This window comes from Aethalodelphis obliquidens, unplaced genomic scaffold (genome assembly GCF_003676395.1).
Source record: "Aethalodelphis obliquidens isolate GAN/ISIS:26980383/991018 unplaced genomic scaffold, ASM367639v1 scaffold28, whole genome shotgun sequence".
In the NCBI taxonomy this organism is placed as follows: domain Eukaryota; kingdom Metazoa; phylum Chordata; class Mammalia; order Artiodactyla; family Delphinidae; genus Aethalodelphis; species Aethalodelphis obliquidens.
In genome coordinates this window covers 1,318,351-1,339,798 of record NW_020837972.1, presented here as the reverse complement: position 1 = coordinate 1,339,798, position 21,448 = coordinate 1,318,351, and the positions used below count along the sequence as shown (strand labels likewise).

The 21,448-nt window shown below is 52.4% G+C and overlaps 1 protein-coding gene across 7 annotated transcripts; it reads left to right on the top strand.

Annotated features, from left to right (window-relative positions):
* Positions 1-1,325: 1,325 nt before the first annotated feature.
* On the top strand, positions 1,326-21,240 carry LOC113629685 (SEC14-like protein 2). Of its 7 annotated transcripts, none has more exons than XM_027124311.1 (13): positions 1,403-1,525; positions 1,927-2,121; positions 3,699-3,774; positions 8,457-8,500; positions 8,842-8,962; positions 9,196-9,384; positions 10,377-10,472; positions 10,640-10,700; positions 11,097-11,180; positions 14,668-14,774; positions 14,857-14,996; positions 15,144-15,313; positions 20,111-21,240. In XM_027124311.1, the coding sequence occupies exons 3-13, from the start codon at positions 3,709-3,711 to the stop codon at positions 20,239-20,241; spliced, it is 1,209 nt and encodes a 402-aa protein (XP_026980112.1). In that variant the 5' UTR covers positions 1,403-1,525; positions 1,927-2,121; positions 3,699-3,708; the 3' UTR covers positions 20,242-21,240. The 7 variants fall into 7 exon arrangements, with proteins under 7 accessions (XP_026980110.1, XP_026980115.1, XP_026980111.1 ...); XM_027124313.1 differs by having other exon boundaries at positions 1,405-1,525; positions 8,903-8,962; XM_027124309.1 differs by lacking the exon at positions 1,927-2,121 and having other exon boundaries at positions 1,326-1,525; positions 8,903-8,962.
* The last annotated feature ends 208 nt before the right edge of the window (positions 21,241-21,448 follow it).

Genomic DNA, 21,448 nt, shown 5'->3' with positions numbered 1-21,448 from the left:
GTCGATGGTGCCTGTGTCTTACCTTTGGGAGTGCAGGATGGCATCCGACTCATTTCGGGATCCCCAGAACAGCACCTAGGGCCTGGCACGCAGTAGGAGGAAAGAATGGCCAAGGCATGTGACCAGCTGCTACCCTGGAGGTAGGATTAGAGTAGGGGAGGGGGGAACCCAGACAGAGAGGGAGGGCTGGTGAGCTCAGAAAGTAGGAAATGGCTTCATTGTATGGGGAAGGGGCATGGCAGGACAGTCAGATGGCATCTGTCCCGCAAATCAGACTTGCAGCTAGCTACGTGGGAACCCACAGCTCTGGCCCCTGGCTGTGAGTTGGGGGGGAAGCAGATAAGCTGATAGAAGGCCCGCTTTAATTGGGCCATCGCTTTCACTGTGGCTTCCTCCACGTCCACCCTGCATCTCCACCCCGAGGCTGAAGCCTGGCCAGGCAGGCAGCAAAGGGAAGCTCTGCAGAGCGGACAAAGGAGTGGTCACATAGGGGAACCCTGTGCTAGGCACTGCCCTGAGTGCAGGGCAAGCTATGTACATTAGCTTGCTTTATCCTCTCATGCTGACTCAGGGTCCAGATCATCCAAATCCATTTAGGGAATGAAGAAGCTTGGATTCAGAGAGGTGAAGTTGCTCCCTGAAGTCTCATATAAACAAGGGGAAGATTAGGATTCAAACCCAGGTCTTCTGATTCCCAGAGAGGAAGCAACCCTCCATGCCAGCTGAGGGTGCCAGCACCTTATGAGCCTCTCAGAGAGCTGCGAAGGTCAGAAGCGGAGGACAGGGCTCTGGGTGGGGAGATGGGGTCTGGGCTTCCTTACCCCCCCTCAGCCTGCCTGCCCCAAAGGGGGAGGGGAAAGGCTGTTAACACTGAAAGGCCCCAAGCTGGGTTTGCAGCAGTGGTCCAAAATCCATGGCAGGACAGGAGGAGGGCAGAAGCCCCAGAGAGAAAAGGCCAAGGCCACTGTCCTGGAGGCAGGGCGATGGCTAGACTTAGGGGTCCCCTGGTCCCCTATAGAGGCATCAGTCAAGCTTCCTCTCGTATTGGAGGGAGAGGTCCTGCACCGTGGGAACCTGATCTTAGAAGAGCTCAATAGATAGCACCTAGTTGGGGACAGTAAGGCCTAGAGAGTTCAGGTGTCTCCTCCTAGGTCACAGTGTAAGCTAAGGGTAAATTGGGGACTGGAACACAGACTTCCTGTCCTTCTCATGTCTACGGGCCTCGGACCGGGTGGGCACTCCTGCTCGCCTCCTGCTCAGGTCTCCGCTTCAGGAGGGCGGAGGGTACCCGCGTCAGACGCTCCTGCGCCCAGCGCATCTCTCCCTACTCCGCCCCTTGGGATCCTTTAAGAGGCGGGGCTTGGCTGCCAACCGCGGCCCCGGCAAAAGGCTGGGACTTTACTCCCGCGGCGGAGAACGAGTCCGTGCTCTGTCTGCTGCCGCAACCGCCGCGCCCAGAGCCTGGGCCACGATGAGCGGCAGAGTCGGCGATCTGAGCCCCAGGCAGAAGGAGGCACTGGCCAAGGTGAGCCCTCACCCCGTCCCGGCCCGGCCCCGCCCCGGGCGATGGCCCCCATCCTCTGGCGGCAGCGGGCTGGGAAGGGGCTGGATGGGGGGCGAGCGCGGGTCCGCGGCGAGCGGCGGAAGGAGCGGCAGCCACCGCACCGAGCGGTCCGCGGTCGCCCCCTCCCTCGCTCCCCTCCGTCCGCCGAGGGGACCCCGGGGAAGTTTGGTCGTCCCAGCCCCAGCCGCGAGCGAGCCCTTGGCGCTGCCACCTGGGAAGAAGTGGTTGCTTGGAAGCCCACGGAGGCAGCTGAGGGCACAAAGGCAAAGTTCATTCTCGGGACTGGCAGCCGGGCCCTGGGGGCAGGGGCAGGGGCAGGGCCCTAGGTTTCCTCCCATTTCCGGGAGGTTTTCCTCTTGCAGGGGCAGTGGCACGATGGAAAGGGCCGGAGGGCTTCTTAGGAGACTTGGATGGCTCCTGCTCTGGCACCAAGTCTCTCTGCGACCTTGGGCAAAACCGGTCCTTCTCTGTTCGCTCCTTGAGGAAAGGAATTGAGGAGGTTGGACCAGATGATGTGGAAAGGAGCAGCTTCAAGTGCAAAGCCTAGGATCCTACCGGTGACTGACTGGGTTGGGGCTAGTTTGAGTTGAGACCAGCTCCCCACCCCGTCCTGCAACCCAGGCCCCTCCCTCAACCCAGGCCCCTCCCGGGCTGGGGACTTGGGGCTGATGCTCTTCAAAAGGCAAGGAGGTAAGCCTAGCTTTGCCTTGGCGCCTGGGCAGAGGAGGGGGCAACAGTTCCAGGGCCGGACCCTCTCCCACCAGCTGGATCTCCCCTGCTGCCCTTGGGGAGAGAGGGAAGGTTGGCTGTTCTTGGAGCTGGAGCTGTTTGCGTCCAGTCTTAGGTCTGGAGCCTCCACAGCAGTTTTCCATTGCTGAGAAAGTGGTGGAGGGGGCGGGTGGCAGGTGTCTTCTGCCGTGGTAGTGGGGCAGAGGCTCCAGTCCCATGGAGGCCTTGCCCCAGGCTGGGCCTCCCCATCCCAGGGAGGCCGGGTAGGGAGGTTTCAGATTTTACTGCTGACCTGCAGGGGAAGTCAGGCAGAGAAGGGATTAGGTGGTGATTAAACTAGATATCAGGGGCTGGGTAGTGTCCTTGGTAAGGGGTGGCTTCATGCCAGTCTCCCTGGGGGTCTGGGAGCTGTTTGGGGGATGGGATGGTTTGAGTCCCTGGCTGACCTAGGCAAGGGGCAGAGGTGGCGGGTCCTCATTGATCCTCTCTGTGGCTGCCCTGTAGGTCACTGACTAGGGAAAGGTGAGTGGCTGGGAGCAGGAGGCTTGGGGACAGCACAGCACGTGGGGGCATGCTCACCTGCAGGGTAATGAGCAGTTGGAGGGGGCGTGGCCATCCTTGGGGTCACTGTCCAGCTCTCTTGTTTGGCACTCCCTACACTTTCCCCCTTCATGACTTCTGGCTGGAACTCTTCCCTCCACCTGGATTGCCCTCCTTCCTCCTCCTGCTGCCTTTGGAGTCCTTCAAGCCCAGCTCAAATGTCATTTTTTATATGAAGTAGTGTGAGACCACCCTCTTCCTGGCCCCAGTCAGCATCAAACTCTTCCTTCCCTCTGCTCCCTGGACACATTGCTCACCATTCCATTACTAAGGGGACAGGCCATGGTGGAAAGAGTGCAGGCTCTGGCCTGGGACAGACCGGGGTTTGCATCCCAGCTCTGCTGATTACTAGCTGTCGACCTTGGGCATGTTACTTGGCCTCTCTGAGCTCTAATTACTTCATCTGTAAAACGGGAGCAGTAATATCTCTAGAAGAATGAATAAGCACCGAGGTCGGTGCTGGGCACACGAGGAATGCTTGGTAAACTTACGCTTTTGCTGTGGCACACCCCAGAGTGTCTGCTGTGGCGGTTAGCTGGGGGCTGTTCTGCCCAGCCATCACACTGGAGCGTGTAAGTGCGCACAGCCAGGCAGGGGCAGTGTCTTACTCCCTTCTCCCCTCCTCCTGCTACTCAGCTCCCACCAGCATGACCGACAGAGTGTCCCACGCTGCTCAGGTGCTCAGCCAGTGTCTGCAGAGTTGACCCGTGTTGAGCAGGGGTCCAGCAAAAACCTCTATGGAGAGTCCCGGGCAGAGGGCGGTCAGGGTGGGACCTGCTACTCACCCAGCTGCCTCTCCCTACAGTTTCGGGAGAATGTCCAGGATGTGCTGCCCAGTCTGCCGAATCCAGATGACTATTTTCTCCTGCGCTGGCTCCGAGGTGAGGAAAAAGGGGCTGCGGGAGGCTGGGGCAGGGGCTTGGGCTGGGGAACAGAATAGCACCCTCTGGAAACCCTGCCCCAGGCAATCTCAGAATCTGGAGTATTCAACCTTCAGAACTAAAAGCGTTCTTGGCAATGATATAACCTCAACCCTCCTGTTGGATAGATAACGACACTGAGGCTCAGAGAGGTGAGGTAACTTGCCCCAAGTCGCACAGTGTTGAACTGCAGGCAGGGAGAGGACTAGAGCCAGGTCAGCTGACTCCCAGCCCGGTGCCCTTTCCATCCACTCGATGAATCTACTCTGCCGATGGATGTGGGGAAACAGGTTGAGGAAAAGCCAAGAAAGGCCCCAAGCTTGTGGGAAGTTGGAGGCAGAGCCAAGCTTAGAACCAGAGTCTTGGCCCGTGGGAGAGACTGGCCCTCTCTGTGGCAGCTTGAAGGAGGGGCAGAATGCACGGGGAACACGGTGGGTGGGGTTCAGCCTGACCTAGGTTAACAAAACTCCCCTCAAGCCATCATCTGGCTCCATGGCCCTGAGATCCATTCCAGCTCTGCCCTGGCCTGGCTCTGGTACCTGGTCCAGGGGTGAACATCTGTCTGAGGCTCCTCTCTGGGAGAGCTGGATGAGACAGGGTGCCCTGCCTATGGCAAGATGGGACATGACAGTGCTATGCCCGTGATGATGCAGTGTACACGTTTCTACTAGCATCAGGGTCAGACTCAACCCCATGTTGCAACTCCTGAAATCCTTCCGTTCTTTTCTTTCTCCTCCTCTCCTGTGATTCAAGTCATGTGCCACCCTCTCTGGTTCTTGTGACACACTTTTTTTTTGGCTTTGTAGAAACTTTATTGCCAGACATAGAAATAATAGAGAAAATTCCTCTGTGTTAGATTAGCAGAGATTAAATCGTGATAACAGAATCAGAGCCCAAAATATTAAAGTATAAGTCATGGCCAATTACTTATTTATAGACACAGACACACACATGTATACCCTGCGAGTCTTGGGACAGGGGAAGAGATGTATTTTCCTTTTCTGTCCAGAAACTGAATAGAGCTGGCACACTCTTGAGAGGCTGATAGCTAGCAGGCCCCCCAGAGCAGACCCTGTGTGCCTCTGAAAGTGCCACTTGCCCTTTTCCCCCTAAAAAGCTGTGAACTCCCCCCACCCCACCCACTCAGAGAGGGTGGAGAGGCAGCAAAGAGGCGGCGGTGGAGTCAGTCCAGAGCTGGAGGACATTTTGGCCCAGCCTTTGCTGAAGGGCTGTAGCTGGAAGGGGGCGGGTGGGGAGAGTGGGCAGACAGCGCTGCATTAAAGGGCCAGCTGCGAGATGATCAAACAAACTACCCAGCTACTGTGAGGTGGGGGAAGTGTGGTTTCAGAGAGCTGTTGAATTGAACAGCTTCGCAGCTCTTTTTTTATCTGAGAGAAGGCTGGCCTGGGGCCCTGGTTTCCCAGGCACCCCAACTCCCCAGTCCTGGGATAACCCCTCTCTTTGCAGGAATATAGAAGAGTGCAGTTATCCTCATTTGCCAGATGAGAAAACTGAGGCTCAGAGAGGAGAGGGCACTTAGCTGAGGGCACACAGCTAATGCAAAGCAGAATCAGGGCAGAAACCTAGGGCCCCTGATTCCCAGGCCATCGTCCTCTCCAGTAAGCCACAGCTGCCTCCTGAAACCAAGCTCTGCCTCTTCAAACCAAGAAAATATCTCCTCTGCACTTTATTTGTGCCTCACATTTCCCTGGGCAGGAGCTCAGGCCTGGTCAGACTCTACTGTGAATTTCAATTAGGGTTTTTGTCGCCTTGCTTTTCTTTTCTTTTCTGTTTTTGCCACGCTGCACAGCTTGCGGGATTTTAGTTCCCTGACCAGAGATTGAACCTGGGCCTTCAGCAGTGGAAGCTCGAAAGCTCGGTGTCCTAACCACTGGACCACCAGGGAATTCCCCCCCCCCTTTTTTTTTTTTTAGAGAAACCTTTTCTTTTTCTCCTTTTCATCTAAAGGAAACATTTGCAAGGCACATGCCAGCCGAATGTCTTTGTCTAATCTAGGTGTGAGTGAGCACTGGGTTCTTCCCTTTCTCGAGTGAGCACTGGGTTCCTCCCTTCCCCCGACATGGGCTTGGCTTTCTGCTGGGCCCCAGGCCCGAGAGCAGGCACACAGATCACTGCCTCCCCCCGAGTGGGCCTGAGCTCTGGGCACCCCAGCGAGGGGGCTCAGATGGCAAGATAAAACGAGGAGGTGGAGGAAACCTGTGAGCCTGGCAGAGCAGGTCTGTGTCTCTTTGTTTTCCAGGACAGGAAGAGATCAAATAAGAACCCAGGACAGCTTGCTCCCAGGCCGGCCTCTCTGGCAGTGCCCTAAGCCATGCTTTGAGCTGCCCCTGACCAGGGTGGCAGGAGCCCTGGAGAGGCATCAGGCCGGTACTGCCAGGGGCAATGGAAACTCCGAGAGGGCCCTAAAAGACCCTGGATTTTGGACCCCAGCAGCTAAAGGTTAACTGGAGAGCCTCCCTGAGATAAGGGGGCCCGAAGTCCACCACCACTCCTGTTCCCAAGGAAGATGACTCTCCTCACAGTTGGGCGTGTCCCTCCCATGGAGGAGTCCCACTTTCAGGTCCAGCTGGGCTACCCCAACATGATAGCATGGTGCCTTGCATCTTCCAAGTGTTTCTAGCTCACTGGATGATTTGGCCAGAGATGTGCAGTATCTTGTCCAAGGTCAAACAGGAAGAAGGTGGAAGGGCTGAGATGCAAACCCAGATTATATTCCTCTGAAAGCTGCCCCCTGCTGCTACAATGGCATGTGAAGGGTGACCATGAGAAGGAACTTCCCAAGAGGGAAGGCTGCTCATTTCTGCAAACGTGTGTCTAGCACACATGACAGGGTATGGCATTGGTCAAATCTCTTGTCGTATCCTTGAGTGCAGGTGAGTGGACTGCATTTCAGGGCAGCAGAGTCAGGGAATGTGCTCGGCCACTCCCGAAGAGCAGTGATTAAGGGGCTGGTGACAGTCCAGAGGGCAGCCTGTCTGGCCCAGGTTCCAGGGCTGTCAGCAGATCTGGATGTCAATCAGACCCATAGAGGACATACAGCTGGGAGGGACAGTTCATAGGTCAAATGGCAAAATTGGTCAGAATCTGGATCTCAGAAACTCTTTAAAAGATGAAATGCAGGGGCTTCCCTTGTGGTGCAGTGGTTAAGAATCCGCCTGCCAATGCAGGGGACATGGGTTCGAGCCCTAGTCTGGGAAGATCCCGCATGCCGTGGAGCAACTAAGCCCATGCGCCACAACTACTCAGCCTGCGCTCTAGAGCCCATGAGCCACAACTACTGAGCCCGTGTCCCACAACTACTGAAGCCCGTGTGCCTAGAGCCCATGCTCCACAACAAGAGAAGCCACCACAATGAGAAGCCTGCGCACCACAATGAAGAGTAGCCCCTGCTCACTGCAACCAGAGAAAAGCCTGCCTGCAGCAACGAAGACCCAACACAGCCAAAAATTAAAAAATTAAAAAAAAAAGATGAAATGCAGCTGGCCATAACAAGATGAAATCTGATAGGGATAGATCCAGAAAACCACCTCTCAACCTATGGGGTAGAGGATTCATAAGCAGCACAGGTGAAAAGGATTTGGGGGTTTCAGTTGACTGTAAGCTTCGCCTGAGTTAAGGGCCTGGCCTGTTGCCGAGAAAGTTCTTAGGCTTAATTGGAGAAGGGTAGGCAACACCTGTGCTCTGGACCACACACTTCAAGAGGGGCGCTGGCAAACTGGAAAACATCCAAAGGGAAGTTGATGGACTTGAAACCAAGCTTTGAAGGATGGTTAAAGGATCCATGGACGGGCAGCATGATAGCAGGGAGCACTCAGGGTGGCAGCACAGAATTTGCGAGTATTGGAAAGGTGGTCACGTGGCTGAGGAAGCACCCCCGCCCCTCCTCTCTGAATGTCTCTGTAGAGGGTCTCTGCTCAGTACAATAGTGAGGGCTGTGTGCAAATGGCAGCTTGGATTGTTTGGGAGCAGATGGCCTTGGCGGGCAGGGAGGTCTTTGTGTTCAAGTTTGAGCAGGACAGCATGTCAGGGTTTGTACATGAAATTGAGTTGAGCCAGGTGAACTCTAATTCTGAAACTTTCTGGGAACCCTGGGAGGACGAGGGCCCTCTGTGTCCCCCTGGGGTATGCATGGGTCCTCTGAGGATATGGCAAGGTTGACTGGAGGCTCATCTCCCCTCCATCCTACTGGAATGTTCTGCCAGTCCTGCCCCAGATTATGCGGCAGCTGTATTCATCTTTGAACCGCAGGTCAAGCTCTCAGGACTGGATGTTAGACCGTGGAGGAGATTAACTTTGTGGAAGGAGAAGGGTAAATGATAAGGGGGCCCAGGGTTTGCTTTCCCTGGCAGGAGATAAGACCCTTCACCTGATTGCATCCACTAGGGTAAAACTCTTTTGACCCTGAACTTGCAATGCTGCCCCCACCTGCCCTGAACCTTGACCTGCTTTCCCCACAAGCCCAGGGGCTGTGGTGCTCTAGAAGCAGTGAATGTCCTCACATTAGCTTCTATATGTGGGGTGATCTGAGAGTCAGCAGGCGTTTCCGCACAGGAGCAGGGAAATCTTCCCATCCTTGGCGCCCAGGCTGCTATCCTAACCCTGACCATGTTTCCCTGTTATAGCAAGAAGCTTTGACCTGCAGAAGTCTGAGGCCATGCTCCGGAAGGTGAGACCCATTTGGCTCCGAAGCCCACTGTTGCCTCCATTTCTGCCCATCAGAATCACGCCGTGCTTGGACTTCTGTCCACCCCCTCCCACCCCAATCACCGCCTGTGGCTTATGTGACATATCTGAGTATTAGCCGACCCGTACTGCCTTATCCTCCAGGACAAAGTGCATTCCCTTCCCTGGAAACAGAGCTTTCATAGTTCTGGGCCAGCCAAGAATTATAATCTGTTCTGCTGAGATCTCTGAAACAGGCACTTCCTTCTTTTCCATTCCTGCTGGTTGCCTTCTCGTGACTTACCTGTGGTCCGGTGGTCTGTTCGTGCTGTCACCCATTGCTAGATGCCTGTTAAGGACCACCCCCTCCCCGCCCTGCTTTTTTAAAGCCCTCGTGTGTTTGCAGCATGTGGAGGTCCGAAAGCAAAAGGACATTGACAACATCATGAGCTGGCAGCCTCCAGAGGTGAGAACAGATTATCCCGCCCCACACCACGTGAGGTCTGTTAGACCCATGATCTGTATCCTGGGTCTATGGGACTGGGACCCTCAGAGGAAAGGTCTGACAATGCCAAGTCATTGAATGAGTATCCATTGGCACCCAGGGGCGGATGAACCCAGAGGAAGGCCCTGGACACCGGGAAGGTATGGCTGCCCGGGGCCTGCTGACCAGGCACCCCCATCTCTGTCTGGGCCCAGGTGGTCCAACAGTATCTCTCAGGGGGCATGTGCGGCTACGACCTGGATGGCTGCCCCATCTGGTACGACATCATTGGACCTCTGGATGCCAAGGGTCTGCTCCTCTCAGCCACCAAACAGGACTTGGTCAAGACCAAGATGCGGGACTGCGAGCTGCTTTTGCGGGAGTGCGCCTGCCAGACCGAAAAGGTGAGGGGACCAGCACGGCTGAAGAGGAGTTACGCCCGGTGGAGGTGGTCACGCAGAAGTGTGGGTGTCACACGTGGCTTTAAGGGCAGCTTTAGGCCCTGATGTTTAGGTTTCATAGACCAGTGAAATTGCAAAGTTTTAGGGACTGATCTATGTCCCTAATTGTCATAATTAACCCACCAAACTATAGGGACGGCATTGTCTCAGAATAAAGGGCCGTCCTTTAATTGGGTAAAGTTTAGCTTCATAGAAAACATGCTACGTTATCATTACTTTTCTTCCTTTATCTGGGCACCAGAGGAATCCTTGTCAGGGACCACCCTATCCCTGGACAAGTATTTGGGTGCCGCTGGTGTCAGTGAGCTCAGATTCTGTGCTTCCCTAACTCTGAATTCAGACAAAGCTAAGGACAGCTAATTCTCTTACTGGAAAAAGACTGAAGAGCGAGGCGGAGCTGCCATGGTCCTTTCCCCTGCCCTCCTCCTCAGCAGTCGTAAAGATCCAGTGAGACCATGTGATACGTTTGGGGACATTTCAACAGTGTCATCCACATTCACTGAGAACCTAGTGTGCGCAGAGGCCCTGTGGGGCTGGGCACGCAGAGAAGCGTTAGAGATGCACCTTAAGGGCTTAGGTTGGATAGAGAGCATCTGTGCCTGCGAGATGAGTGGCTGCACGGGGTGCAGAGGACGAGGGGGGCCACCGGGTCAAACTGCAGAACAGGAGCGACTTCAGATGTAATCTAAGTTCACCCAGCTGTTTACTGGATGAGAACACGGAGATCTAAACGGGAAGGGTGACTTGTCTAGGCCGCAGTTCCGGCCTGGGGTAATTATCTCGATTCGGAAAACCCTAGGTACGGCCCTGCCGGATCTGGTTGCAGTATGGGTGCAGGGTACAATCAGCACTTTCCCTGAACCGGGGTGGGCTTCCGTGTGTGTGTTGTGTGGGGGGCAGCCTGATGTGACTTTCTGTTCCTCTGTCCCCTGCAGACGGGGAACAAGATAGAGACCATCACCCTGATTTATGACTGTGAGGGGCTTGGTCTCAAACATCTCTGGAAGCCAGCTGTGGAGGCCTATGGAGAGGTGAAGGCCAGGGCTCGGGGGTGGTGGAGGGTGAGAGGTGAGGGTCGGGGGGTGGGTTGGGGGGGTGGGTCCCTCTGCTAGGAGGCCCTGTGGGGTGGGGGAAGCCAGAGGAAGAAGGGCCTCCCTCCCTGGCACAGAGTTCTGAGCCCACTGGATTCTTTCCACAGTTTCTCTGCATGTTTGAGGAAAATTACCCTGAAACACTGAAGCGTCTTTTTGTCATTAAAGGTAAGTTGGCAACTACCTGTGATGAAGCCCAATGGGAAAGAGGGGCCAAAAATATTACTGGGACAGATTAAGGAGAGTGAAATAGAGTGAGCCGAAGTCAGGGGTGGAGGGTGGGGTCTTAGGACCTGTTCAGAAGACCGACCCATGATGTACGCAGACCACTTTGTAATTCACAAAGCTTTTAGTATTCGTTACCTCCTTCGAGCCACCGAGCCCCGTGAGAAAGGAAGACCATCCCCCCTGTACAGACAGGAAAGCCGAGCCTCACATAGGGCTGCCTGTGTGGGCTCCACAGCACCAGGGAGTGCATGGCCAGACACTGGGGCCTATGGTGGACACTGTTAGGGACAGAGTGGGGACTGCTCCTGGCCTCACATGGCCTGGTCTCTGTTCCAGCCCCCAAGCTGTTTCCTGTGGCCTATAACCTCATCAAACCCTTCCTGAGTGAGGACACTCGTAAGAAGATCATGGTCCTGGGGGGTGAGTAGCCCAGACCCTCCTCCACTCCACGGCATGGCTGCAGCCCCGCTGGGGATGGCATTAGAGAGCCAGAGCTGCCGGGGCGAAGGCTCCCTCTGCTGGTTTGGGAGCAGTGGGACCCAGGAGCAGGCTGGGCCCTAGCAAGGGGCTTCCTGTCTGTTTTCCTAAGAACTCTTTCTCTCAGACACTACGGGGAAATTCAAAGATGAATGGAATGCAAGTCCTTGTCCTCAATAAGCTTGCAGTGAAACAGGAGACTTTTAAGAGAAAGCTAGGACACAAACTAGAAAAGGCATAGATGGACTTCCCTGGTGGCACAGTGGTTAAGAATCCACCTGCCAATGCAGGGGACACGGGTTCGAGCCCTGGTCCAGGAAGATCCCACATGCCATGGAGCAACTAAGCCCGTGCACCACAACTACTGAGCCTGCGCTCTAGAGCCTGCGAGCCACAACTACTGAGCCCGCGTTCCACAACTACTGAAGCCCGCGTGCCTAGAGCCCATGCTCCGCAACAAGAGAAGCCACCGCAATGAGAAGCCCGCGCACTGCAATGAAGAGTAGCCTCTGCTCACCGCAACTAGAGAAAGCCCACGTGCAGCAAGAAAGACCCAATGCAGCCAAAAAATAAATAAAATTCCTTTAAAAAAAAAAAAAGAAAAAAAGAAAAGGCATAGATGCAGCAGAGAAGGGAGGTCACAGGAGCAGAGGTTGCTTTCAGTTGAGGGCAAGTACGCATGGATTCATTGGATGGGCACCTGCTGTGTGCCTGGCCCTGGACTAGGTAGGTGTCAAGGCCACAGAGGTAAGACAGAGTCCCTTGAAGAGCTTGTGGCCTCTCGGAGAAGGGAGACACAAACAGATGTATATCAGCGCAAGATGTTACGTGTAAAAGAGAGGAGGTGAAAAGCCCATGGGAACACTGAGCAGGGGCACTCACCCCGCCCAGCCTGGGGAGGGGGCGATGCCTCCCTCACCTGCGAGCTATGGAATGAGTAGGGTAGCCAGGTGAAGCAAGGCAGGAAGCTGTTGGGCAGAAATAAGAACAATGAGCAAAGACCTTACACACCATGGCACGGGCAGCTGAAGAGGGCACACGGCAGGGTGTGCGAGAGATGACGTGGAGAGGGAGCCAGGTGCCAGGAGCTGGGTCACAGAGAATCCAGGGCACTGTGTCGGGAAGCTGGGACACAACTCCACCGGCCACTGGGCACCAGAGAGGAGTTCCTGAGCCGGGGCAGGGGGTGGGGTACAGGACCTGATTCTCAGGACAGATACCAGTTTGTATACCGTGGCCACAGCCCACGTACCAGGTGTTGCAAGCCTGAGCCACGGCGGGGGCTGTAGGGACGGAGAGGAGAGGATGGATTTCAGACTTTCGTAGGAAGTGGAACAGCAGAACTCAATTGACTGGATGTAGGAAGGGAGGAAGAGAAATCTAGAATGGCTCCCTGGTATCTGGCATGAGTGACAGCATTGCAGTCATTCTGATGCAGTTAGTTCCACTGGGGAATAATACAGTCAGAAGGAAAGGCTTGAAGTTGAGTTCTAGGAGTCTGTGAGGTGTACACATGTTGGGGATGCCTGGGCCTGAAGCTTAGCAGCAAACTCCAGTCTGGAGATTTGGAGTTTTAGATAGAGACAGCAGCTAAAACCTTGAGAGGAGGTAAGACTGCCCACAGAACAGAGGCTGAAGCCTGGGGAATATCCAGGCTCAAGGGCATCAAGAGAAAGAGGAGCCCACCAGGGAGTGAAGAAGCGATTGCGAGGTTGGCGGGGAAGAGAGCAGAAGGACACTGGATAGGCACGGCAGCAGGAGAACACCAGGGGACGAGGGGAAGCCAGCAAGGAAGACCCATGGGAATCAAGCCAGCCAGGGACAGGCAGGAGTCGAGTTTGGCTGGAGCGTGATGTGGGGTGGTGGGAGAAAAGCCTAGAAAGGGAGATTGGGACTGGCTCGTGGACGGCTTAATGCCACCTGTGGAGTTGAACTGGGGGTAGGGAATTCTGAAGGTTTCTGAATGTTCACCTTCAGGCACCACATTGAAAGTGGAGGTTTTCCAAATGTGTGCTGAGCCTGGGTGTGGTGCAAAGCAGTCTGGAAAGCACAGGACTTCTGGGTGCTGGTCCTGGCTCTAGTGCAACAAATTCTGTCCTTGTAGCCTCAGTTCCTCTCTGTGAGATGGGAAGAATCCTCCTGGCCTTATTCCAACCCTCCAGCTGAACTGGGTGAAGAAACAACGTCTGAGGAAAAGGCTCTAATGATTTTTGGCTTTTCTGTGGCTGCCACCCACCATGAGCATGAGCCAGTTCGGTTTCCTGGCAGCGGAGCTGCAGAGGAGGTTCAGTCAGTTCCCCCACCCACACCTGAAACCCTTTCAACCAAACCCGCCTCGGGCTGGGAAGGTATCGGATCTTCAATAGAGGAGGGGAGAAATTCACCCTGGGCTGGTTACTGGTACTCAGCACAGATTAAAGCACCCCTGGAGTTGCATGGTCTCAAGTCCCTAGAAATCTTAAGGCTGGGAGACCCTGGACCATCCCTGTGGGTTTATGGGCAGCACCAGCCACAGAGGATGCTCGGTGGTACCCTGTGACCTGGAGCTGCTCTCTGTATCTGGTCTCTGTCGTCAGCAGGGAAAGGTTTCCATCCAGTATCAAAATATTGTCTTTGGCTGATACTTGTTTAGGAATCTGGCACAGAAATGGATCTCAGCCTTGGTTGGACTTGAGGCAAACTCTCCTAGTCAGGAAAGGGCTTGGTTATTTAAAGAAAAAAAAAAAAAAAAACCAAATCACTGGTAGCCAAACAGCCTACAAAACAAGAGAAGTGAAACTGTGGCTGGGGTAAAGCCAAGGGAGCCCATTTAAGGGGTCGGTCTACAGTGATGCATTCATTCAATAAATCACGAGTGAGCACAGTAGGTGACAGTGGTCATGACCTCACGCTCAGTCTAACTAGGGCAGATCATGTTGACTGCCCTCCTGCCTGCCACATGCGCTGTTCCCTCTGCGTGGAATGCCCTCCCCTCCTTTCTTTGTTCCCTCCTGCTTGCACTTCAAATATTTGTATCCCCTCTTCCTGGGAGTGATAATACACTCTCATACAGGTACGGCATTTTACAGTTTACAACGAACACCCTCTCAAGTACTTAGTTCACTTCACTCCCACCATAACCTTGCAGGGCAGGAGGAACTAGGCTCAGAATGAAGTGATTTATTTGCCTCAGGTTGCTTCGCTGGCCAGAGGCAGTGGGGACAGGACCTCTGTCTCCTGCTTCCTGGTCCAGAACAGGGCAGTCATCTGGGTGACAGCTCCTCTTGAACCCCCTGCAGAGCTGTGCGCATGTCCTGTGCTTCCAATGCCCATGTTTTGTGTGCGGGGGCAGACAGGTTTTTTCTGCCTCTTTTGTGTAGACTGCCAGGGCTGTGATGAACTCCTGCCCTGGTGGTGATCCTTTTCTCTCCTTCCTTCCCTCTCCTGCCAGCAAACTGGAAGGAGGTTTTACTGAAATATGTCAGCCCTGACCAGCTGCCTGTGGAGTATGGGGGCACCATGACTGACCCTGATGGAGACCCCAAGTGTAAATCCAAGGTATGGGCTGCCAGGGGCCGGAGGTGACCAGAGACACCTGGCTCAAATGCACATTCCAGCTCACTCCGTGCTCTGCTTCTAGATCAACTATGGGGGTGACATCCCCAAGAAGTATTACGTGCGAGACCAGCTGAAACAGCAGTACGAACACAGTGTGCAGATTTCCCGGGGCTCCTCCCACCAAGTGGAGTATGAAATTCTCTTTCCAGGCTGCGTCCTCAGGTAGGGTTCTGGACCCTTCCAGGAGACCTGAGCCTTCTGGCCATAGGTGCTGGCGGTGGGCTGGGGTGGGAGAAGCCCTGGTGGCAGGACCCCAGAGAGGGAACATGCAGACGGAATCACGTCTAAGTGGGTGGGTGTCTCCTGCAGGTGGCAGTTCATGTCGGATGGTTCGGACATCGGTTTTGGGATTTTCCTGAAGACCAAAGTGGGGGAGCGGCAGAGGGCAGGGGAGATGACAGAGGTGCTTTCCAACCAGAGGTACAATGCCCACCTGGTCCCTGAGGATGGGACCCTCACCTGCAGCGATCCTGGCATCTGTAAGTCTCTCTGTCTTGGCTCGAAGCCCCTGCTCTAGCTGTTTGCCCGGGAGGTCCCTCTTTCTCCATGGATTTAAGTTCTCACACTGTTAGAACTAGAAGTGGAGCTCCATCAGTTTCAACCTCTCTTGCATAGGTGAGGAACCCTAGGCCTGGAGAGGTGAGATGACAGGCTCAAGGTGACCTGGTCCAGGTGTAACTGGGGCTGTGACTGCCATTAGACATTTCCTGGGGATGCGCCCTCCCCAGACATCAGAGAGGCAGAACACGTTACGTAGGTGTAGGGATCACAGGGTGAGCAGAGTGCTGACAAACCTAGCCTTGACTCTGCTGAACTTCACTCATCTCCAAGTTGATCAAAAAATGGCCACAGAACATGAACAGGAAGTTTACCCAAGAGGAATAAGAATGGCAAATAGACATTTGAAAAGGTGTTTAACCTCACTTAGCTTTGCAATATCGATTAAATTCCCTTTGACTCAGCAATTCTACCTCTGGAAATTTACTGTACAGAAATATTTACACAAAAACACAAAGATATAGGTACATGGATGTTCCTAGCAGTTTGGGAAACTGATAATAAACTAAATGGCCTTAAGAAGGTCTTGTTAAGTAAATTATGGTCCATCCATATAATGGAATACAGTATACGCATTAAAGAGAATAAACTGACATATAAGATGTCTGATACATGTTAAAAAAAAATAAAGCATGAGACTTAGCATATATGATGTATACTCACTTTGGCTAAAAAAGGTCAAAAGAATTCTGGGGTTGGCCGCTTTTACCTTCTGAGATGGCCCACACTCTGTCTGTGGAGTGTGTTTCTCTAAATAAATTCACTTCTTACCTACCAAAAAAAAAAAAAAAAGAATTCTGGGGACTCTGCTAATGCTAATGGTGGTAGGAAGCTTATAGAGGGCTTTCGTTTCTTTATACTGGCCCTGCAAATACAGTTTATGTTACAAAGAACATGTACTACATTTATAAGCAGAAAAATCACATACACACACACACAAAACCCCCATCAAATCTCCAGTTTCCTCTCTGTCTGAGCCAAGGGGCCAGGCATGGAAAATCAGTGACAGCAAGGGCTTTGTTATCAAGCTGAGATGGACTTGACCACTGACTAGTCCTTAGGCAAGTGACTTGGCCTCCTTGAGCTTCAGTTTCCTGATTGCTACAATGGGGATCAAATTCTCTACCTCATAGGGACACCTGATGATGAAATGCGATCAGGTCTGTGCAGCACTTAGCGTAATGCCTGCCACGCAGCACTCAGCGCACTGTGGCCACCATTATTATCATTAGGGGAAAACCTGGGGGAGAAGGGCCACTGGGGAGATAGTGCCAGAGATGGGAGAAGCCCTGCGCCCTGTTTTCATGGCAGCACTGCCAGAAGTCTGAACTAGCCCCACAGATGTCTTGGCCTCTGTACTTGTCCACACCATTGCCCCAACCTCAGATCCTGTGTCCTCCCCCACAGCCCAAGCAACCTCAGTCTCCACCGCCCCCTCCTCACATATACTCTGTGGTCTGGCTCCCCAGGGAGGAGAAGTATTCTTGTTAGTGAGCTGTCGGGTCCTGAGGGAGAAGGCGGTATACTGTGTGCTTCATCAAGAACAAGGCTTAGCACCAGCCCAGACACTGTCATCCTCAGAGCATAAAGCATTTTGTACATATAAGCTTGAATTTCTCTTTTAAAGGACAGGGAAGCTGAGGTATAGAGAGGGGATGTTATCTCTCCCACAGCGTAGCCTGCATAGACACCAAGAAACGGAGACAGGAGAGAATCCTAGGGTCCCGGTACAGGATCTCGTGACCACAGACTACCCTAGAGATGATCATGTGACAGAGGAGAGAGTGGGGTCCCAGACCTGGGAAGTAATTTACCCAAACTCAGCAGAGCCCAAACCGTTTTCCAGCGCTGCCCACTACCTCTCTGTAGTACCATGAACCCTTTAACATAATCAGGCTTAGGTTTGCAAATCCCAAATTATAGTTCCCCTTGGATACATTCCCAGATGGAATGTTTATCTGCTTGTGGGGCCTTGACTGGGAGATTCCACTTTTTTTTCTCCCAACTAATATTTCCTGAGGTCCTGAGTGTAGAGTACTCTTCTAGGAAAGAAAAAGATTCAGAAAAAAAGATCTGGAGCGTGCATTGTGGTCTAGAAGAGCTGAAGCACTGTAGGAAGGTTAAACAGCCCCTCCAGGCACCAGAAGACCCGGTTTCTGAGTCCAGCTTTGCCAGTAACTCTCCGAGTGTCTCTAATTAGATTTTGCTCTCTTTTTCCTTAAAATGAGGGGAGTAGGCTAGAGCAGATCTTAATCTGGGGTCTATGATTCTAAATCTTTAGTGATATAGATCTTTAAAGACAGTGATTCTAAATCTTTAAAGACCAAACACCTCCCTTTTATAATAAGTGGTGTCTAATGTCCCCTTTACTACTCTGAAATGAAATTCATAGATATTATAACCACCTACACACATAATTAAAAAGTCAATATACTCTCCTATCTGGAATATAAAAGAAATAAAAGGACACTAAGAATATATATGTTTTCTCAATACATAAATGAGAGGGCACAGTTACCCCCAGCTCCTCCTCTCTTCAGAATGGTGACTTTCCCATTGGGAACCACTGCCCCAGAGGGTCCATGATGGGCTCCATGGGATCTGAAATTGTATGCTTTCATCAGATTCTCAGGGGGGGTCAGTTCCCCAACAAAAGTGAAGGAGCCCCAGCCTGGAGGATCTCTGGGGCCTCTACAAGTCTGTGAGTACATGATTAGTGTCAAAATGAACCACTTCCCTCGGGCCTGGGCGTCACAACAGCCCCTTCCTTGTTTCTGAGGGCAGAACATCATGCTAGGCAGAGTCATCTCAATCCTGATGCTTGGTCCAAGGAGCTCAAAGACCTCTTCTCTAGCATGACTGACTCTGGTTGCTAAGGCTCTGTCATCCAGGTCAGAGAGGAAGCTTCCCTCTTTCCAGAGGCACCACTGGTCCTGAAAGAGCTCTGGCTCAGAGAGAAAATCAATGACTATTACTCACTTCACACCATGAAGAAAAGGGTGAATGGTGTGTCTGCCCTCAGTCTAAAACTATGCATTTTATCCAGGGGCAGAAAAGGGGAAAGGTTAAATCTCAGGATTAAATGCACAGGGTTTTTTTGGCTGGGAAAAGTTAGAGACCAGGATAGGGAAGGGGCAGAGCTAGTGTTTTTGTTTTCCCACTCTGTTCTTTGGAAGGGGTGTTTGACTGGAATGGAAAAACTTCTCAAAAAAAGAAGGGTTAGATTAAAAGCAGTCTGTTCCTTGGCCAAGGGTTGGAAGCCTTTTCTGCCAACTGCATGCCCATTTTCTCTCCCCAGAGGAAACCACTAACAGATCTTGTGTATTATCCTACCAAATATTTTCCATCCCTTTAGAAGCATTATGTGTTTCCATAATATACAGGACATGTGCCCACCCATATACATTCATAGGAATTATATATGTTATTCAGTGTATATTTGAAGGAATTTTGAAATTGTAAAACTTGTCAATGTAGGTAGACCAAGTAACAAAGCCAAAAAAAATTTTTTTACATATATTAACAAAAATGTTAGAAATGGTTTACAAATTGTTCTGCAACTTGCTTTTTTTAGCCTAAGGATATATTGTCACTAGTTTCCCCAGTCACTTCTATGAAGCTCACCTCTTTCTTTTTATACAGAATAGTATTTCAATAAAAACTTTTAAAGCAATTCTTCTTTGAACATTTTAGTTTTCCTCATCTTTTATTACTACAAATAGGGGTGTATTGAGCATCTTTGTCCATTTATCTTTCTGTGGGGTAAGTTTCTGGTTCAAAAGTTTGCATATTTTGGGCTTCCCTGGTGGCGCAGTGGTTGAGAATCTGCCTGCTAATGCAGGGGACACGGGTTCAAGCCCTGGTCTGGGAGGATCCCACATGCCGCGGAGCAACTAGGCCCGTGAGCCACAACTACTGAGCCTGCGCATCTGGAGCCTGTGCTCCGCAACAAGAGAGGCCACGATAGTGAGAGGCCCGCGCACCACGGATGAAGAGTGGCCCCCACTTGCCACTAGCGAAAGCCCTCGCACAGAAACAAAGACCCAACACAGCAAAAATAAATAAATAAATTACAAAACTCCTACCCCCAACATCTTCTTTAAAAAAAAAAAAAAGTTTGCATATTTTACCTTTTGTCAGAAACTGAACAGGATTAGGCTTTCTAGGGCCCAAGTCAGGCAGCAATGCAGGCCAGAGGGAAATTCCAGCTCCATCCCTTCCTCACTGTGTGACACAGTGACTTTCTTTTTATATAACACAGTACTAATGCTGAACTCAAGAGTTATTGTGAATAATATATATAGATTGCCATACCAGTATTGAGTCACATAAATAGCTGTTGTTACCATTACTATTATTATTATTATAATAACTACTGCTGCAACTAATTCTACTCCCTCCTTTCAAGACCCAGTTCAAGCTCTAACTCCTTTAAAAAGCCTTTCACATGATTTCAGTCTACAGGGCCCCCTCGTTCCAAGCTGTTACAGACGTGACTGTCTCTGCCACTCATCTGGCACTTGGCATGTTCTTATATATTTTTCTCTTCATGAACATATTGTAACCCAGCTAGACTAGGTTTCAGAAGGTGAAGGACCATTGCTTATGCTACCTTCAGCCTCATTACCTACCACACTGCCTTGCTCAGTCAACCAAAATCACTGTGTCAAGCTCTTTGTCAGAATTGCCTGAATGTCTGTTTTTTCCCCTCCCCTCAGATGTCCTGCGGTTTGACAACACCTACAGCTTCATTCATGCAAAGAAGGTCAGTTTTACCGTGGAGGTCCTGCTTCCAGACAAAGCCTCAGAAGAGAAGATGAAACAGCTGGGGGCAGTCACCCCAAAGTAATGCCTCCTCCCACAGCAGGCCTGGCTCCCTCAGCATCTCCCTGTCAGTTTCTATCCCTTGCAGCAGTCATTTTCCCAGCACTCTGACGCCCAAAGAAACTGGGCTAGAAGAAAGACCTCGGGGCTGGATCTGGGGAGCCTTCATTTCAGAATTAGGAAGAGGGAGACTAGCTGAAGTGGGCCTCCTTGCCTCTCAAATTACTAAGGAGTCCCCAGGGGCTGGGCACCGTGACAGCATCTGTCTTATAAGCTGTGCCAACTTCACCTGTCCAGTGACAGATGAGACAGGGAGGGGGGAACCATGGGGTGGCAGGGAGGAAATTAGGAAAAAGGGGAGAAATTGAGACCTAACACTTCAGGGAAGCCAGCTGCAGGGGAGGAACTTGCTCCCAAATGAACATGTAAGTCTAGATCATAATGAGGAATAGCAAGGTAGCCGGTTGCTAGAGTTATGGTGGGGGTCTGAGGCTCTTCTGAACTTTCTACCCAGGCTAGGATCTTTTAGCTTTTCCCAAGTCTTGGGAGAGGGCCCGAGTCAGCATAGGTCTTCCCTTTCAAGGGTAGACAGGCAGGCCTCTCCCTCGCCTCGAGGAATCCAGCAGTTCCTGGGTCCCACTGGCTGCCTCTTAAATTACTAATGATTGTCAGTGACTCAGCTTCCTGGGACAGTGAGCTTTGGTACCCAGCCACTGTCCTTCAGTGCAAACAAAGCACAGGGAAGTTACCTCCAGGGATCCCAGCTCCGTGAAGGGCCAGGGAGGCTGGCGGTGGGTGTGAGTCCTGAAGCTTCCACCCCTCAGAAACCCAGGCCCTGACCCATCCTGGGGAGATGGTCCGGCCAAGCTGAGGGAGCAGGAGTCAGGGGCAAGGCTGGAACTGACACGAGGCCCCGAGGCCGCATGGCTCCCAGCCAGACCCCTCAGGAGGATATCCTGACCTTGGTTTACAGCGCTCTGTTAGGAAAAGTAACCAATGAATAAAGAACGTTCAGCGCGCAGGGCGTGGAAGTCAGCGCCTTCCGCCTCGCTCCTCACAGTTACTCACACACGCAAACTTCCGCCGTGGGGTGCCTGCTTCTCCCCTTCAATAAGCGGGGCGCATGCGCAGAAGCCATCTGCTCGTCTCCTTCCGTGCGCTGAAGGCGTCCTGACGGCCTGCTCGCCCCCTGATTGGCCCAGCCGGTGGGCCGTCTTCCGCCATTTTTGCTA